Source organism: Rhamphochromis longiceps, linkage group LG7, assembly GCF_057381845.1.
Source record: "Rhamphochromis longiceps isolate RC_006_pf linkage group LG7, R_longiceps_female_GT1.1, whole genome shotgun sequence".
Lineage (NCBI taxonomy): Eukaryota > Metazoa > Chordata > Actinopteri > Cichliformes > Cichlidae > Rhamphochromis > Rhamphochromis longiceps.
Window position 1 is genome coordinate 56,793,466 of NC_140563.1, and position 3,795 is coordinate 56,797,260.

The 3,795-nt window shown below is 38.2% G+C and overlaps 1 protein-coding gene across 1 annotated transcript; it reads left to right on the top strand.

Annotated features, from left to right (window-relative positions):
- Nucleotides 1–865: 865 nt before the first annotated feature.
- plac8.2 (placenta associated 8, tandem duplicate 2) lies at nucleotides 866–3,099 on the top strand. The gene is made up of 3 exons (XM_085411367.1): nucleotides 866–1,092; nucleotides 1,603–1,727; nucleotides 2,717–3,099. Exons 1-3 carry the CDS (start codon nucleotides 1,008–1,010, stop codon nucleotides 2,819–2,821), a joined length of 315 nt encoding a protein of 104 aa, XP_085267493.1. The 5' UTR covers nucleotides 866–1,007; the 3' UTR covers nucleotides 2,822–3,099.
- The last annotated feature ends 696 nt before the right edge of the window (nucleotides 3,100–3,795 follow it).

Here is a 3,795-nt window from a genome sequence, read left to right on the forward strand (position 1 = left end):
TTACAAAACGTATGACGCCTTTTGTATGGCCTGCTTTAACAACGTGCTAACCCGATGCTTCTGTCTGTAGGCTTCTGTCACATTTTCTGAATCCAAATACAAAATCCATTGTTTTGATATATAATATGTGTGGGAAGACTGAAAATCGAGCCAGTAAGAAGAATCTGTTCAGACCAGGTGGGCAATCGTGGCTCAAGAGTTGGCAGTTCGTCTTGTAATCGGAAGGTTGCTAGTTCGAGCCCCGGCTTGGACAGTCTCGGTCGTTGTGTCCTTGGGCAAGACACTTCACCCGTTGCCTACTGGTGGTGGTCAGAGGGCCCGGTGGCGCCAGTGTCTTGTAGCTACAATGTAGCTACAATTGTAGTAGCTACATTCGGCAGCTGTGGCTACAACTGTAGCTTGCCTCCACCAGTGTGTGAATGTGTGTGTGAATGGGTGGATGACTGGGTGTGTAAAGCGCTTTGGGGTCCCTAGGAGTTACTAATAAAAGCGCTGTACAACTACAGGCCATTTACCATTTACAATGTAGCTTGCCATCACCAGTGTGTGAATGGGTGGATGACTGAATGTAGCGCTTTGGGGTCCTTAGGGACTAAGTAAAGCGCTATACAAATACAGGCCATTTACATGAGGAACAGATTCAAAAGGCTAGAGTGGTACACTGTAGCTTAATTGCATAGCAGCACATGTATTTTCTAAAAGAATCATCATAATGCGATAAAAGTTAAACAGGGATTTTATCAAAATGGTCAAGATGAAAAAGCTAAATTATAGTAATATCCCAATAATTTGAGAGCATTTTATAGTTTGAATGCTGTTTGAAGTATGTGTATGTGAAGTATGTGGAAGTAGTAAAGCCAAAACATATATGGAAGCACCGAGAATAATAAAGAGAAATATGAACCAGTAGGAACACTACTGTGTAGTGTTCCTCTTCCTCACATACAATATTCAAACAATAACTATAACCCCTTTTCATCCCACAGAAAGAAGATTTTAACGTGATCATGGCTGTGGTCAACCAACCAGGCAAATATGAAACTTCTGAATTCCAGACAGGCGTGTTAGATTGCTGTGATGACATTGGAATTTGTGAGTAACCTTCTTTACTGGTTCTGTAGCTCAAAATATGCACAAAGTTGAGACAGCATTTGCAGCAAGATATAATTGGATACACTTTTTTTTCAAACCTAAGAAAAGAACAGTTAAAGCAGGTTTTCTTTCTGTTCATACTGGCCTTTGTAATGCTCCATCTACATGTTCGTGTGGTGGAAACAAACCCTCAGTCCTTATTTTAAGTAAATATATTATGTTCAAATGTCTATCTGAATGTATGAATGTAGGTTTCAGGGCTGTTAAGGAACTGACAAGAAATGGATACCAAACCACTGAAACTTGGTGAAACTTGAATGCATTTTCTCATGTAAAATAAGGACTGTGGATCTTTTTCCCTTATCAGTTATATTAAAAATTAACTGGGAATGGATATTTTAATGGAATGTATGAAGAGCGGCTATACTTATAATAATAACAATAACAATAACAATAATAATGGATTTAAGTTGTAAGTGCTTCCTTTAACACACTTTCTCCCTGCCTTAGGCTGCTTTGGCTATTGGTGCTACTGCTGCCTCGGCTGTACCATTGCCAGTGACATGGGCGAGTGTTGCCTGTGTGGTCTGGGCATGCCCATCCGTAGCGTCTACAGGACCAAATACAACATCAAGGTAAGTTTTCAGTGGACAACAGGAACAGTAGCCAAGCTTTCTGCAGGATTCGCCAATTTAAGTCTATTTGAGGCCTTTTTAGAACCAAAGAAGTGGTCTTTTAGTTACCTGTTTCACTGTGAGTGAAAACAGCCTATTTCCTGCTGTATGTAACTAATAATTAAGTTGTTACCATCATGTTGTAAGTCAAATATGTTCCTCCTATATTATAAAAAGAGAAAAACTGAAAATGCTGTCATTACTAAATGTCTGAAAATGATCATGTTAAAAGTACTTGTACTTTTAACATGTTACCCAAGATTAATCAAAATATATTCGAAGATTAAGAGAAACAAAGGTTAAAAACAATAATGTGGTTCTGTCCAATTATGTTTTTTTTTCCTTCCCTGTTTAAGCCATAGTATTGCAACGTAGATTCATTTAGGTCATGGATGTCAAACTCACTGTACATTGTGGGCCACAGACAGCTCACATTTATCTTAATACTGTAATAGAAAATGTCCTGATTAAAAAACAACAACACTGGAATAAGCACAGAAATTTCTAGTAGCGCATAGCAGTGAAAATAGGATGTTTAGGGTTAACTCTAACCCTTTGGTGTTGTATAAATTGCCATGTGGGAGATCTTTATTAGCAGGAAAAGTTATGAAAACACAGTTAAAAGTCCAAAAATTTTGCCAGATTGGAGTCTTTGCTGTTTCAATTTTGGCCCCTGGGTCTTGAGTTTGATGCTTCTGATATAGGCTCTGAAGCAGGAATGTCATATAATTTAGTGCATTGATCAATTTTCCATTGCTTGTATACTTATTCAACTTTCTGCTTGATGCAAACACAGCATGATAGCATGTGTACACTTACATTTTGATCAAGTCTGTAATCCAACCCTGGTTTTTCATATAAATAAATTCTGGTCGTGTCATTAGCCTAATTCCCTTCCCTTCACTGAGGTTGAGGCTGCACCTTCTAAGAGTTACTGCGTGTGTTTCCAGGGCTCCATGTGTAACGATTTTATGATGGCCATGTGCTGCCCCGTCTGCACCACCTGCCAGCTGAAGAGAGATATCAACCGGCGCAAGGAGCAGGGCATTTTCTGAAAGAGTAACAGTCTTGTAAACTCTCTAAAATGTATTTTACAAAATATTAATGGCATTGATGTTCTGATGGAAAAGCTACTGTTATCTCTATATACTCCAGATAAAGTGCTGGTGAAGCATTAACCCATCCCTTTCCAATAAAAATGTTAAATACTTTGAAAAGTATGGTGCACACCTCAGTGCTGTTTGTTGTAAAATGATTACCCTCCTGTGTATCAGCTGCCCCAGTCACAGGGAAAATCACATGAACCTCTTCTAGTCAGTTAATCATTAGTCAGCTGCAGCACAGCATTTCTTTTATCACTACTGTTCCTTCAGAATTTGTACTGTTTTAATGAAATTGTTTACATTTTGAACGGTGCTGTTTTGTTTTCTTTTTTCCATCTATTTGTATGAATGTATTTGTACACTTCATATCCAGTTTCATTTCTATTCGATTAAGTCTGCTGTTAGTGGAGCCTGTTCCAGACAACAAGTTCAACAAAGCAGAAAGACAATGAATCACGAATCAAACAGTTAAGACTTGTTATACTAGCTGTATCTGGTTAAGCAGATCTTGATCATTTAGAAAGATGTCAAACAAAATGTTGCTGTTTCAAGTAATTTCCGTCATATATTCACTCAAATATTCACATACATTCATAGTAAAGCAGAAGTACATGTATTCAAGTACACCCCATAATTCAGTAGCTAATAGAAACACTTTTAACAGCAGTAACTTGAATTCTGTGTTCAGTGTGTTCAGTGTTGCTTCACTTCATTGAGCGTTGCTCTCTTAAGGTTCTACCACAGCTGCTATTTTAATTAGGTTGAGATGTGAACTTTCATTGGCACATTGCAACACATTGCATTTTTTGTTTTAGGCACTGTGTTGTAGATTCACTGCTGTGCTTGGAATCATTGTAGTGTTACGTGTTACATGACCTAACTTCATCCAAGCTTTAGCTGTTGGACAGATGGCCTCACATTTGATT

What these genes read in the sequence shown, in the direction of transcription:
- plac8.2 (XM_085411367.1), top strand. Translation starts at nt 1,008, where the DNA reads ATGGCTGTGGTCAACCAACCAGGCAAATATGAAACTTCTGAATTCCAG. An exon ending in CTGTGATGACATTGGAATTT is followed by an intron (nt 1,093 to 1,602) that starts GTGAGTAACCTT and finishes TCCCTGCCTTAG; the next exon opens with GCTGCTTTGGCTATTGGTGC. An exon ending in GGACCAAATACAACATCAAG is followed by an intron (nt 1,728 to 2,716) that starts GTAAGTTTTCAG and finishes GTGTGTTTCCAG; the next exon opens with GGCTCCATGTGTAACGATTT.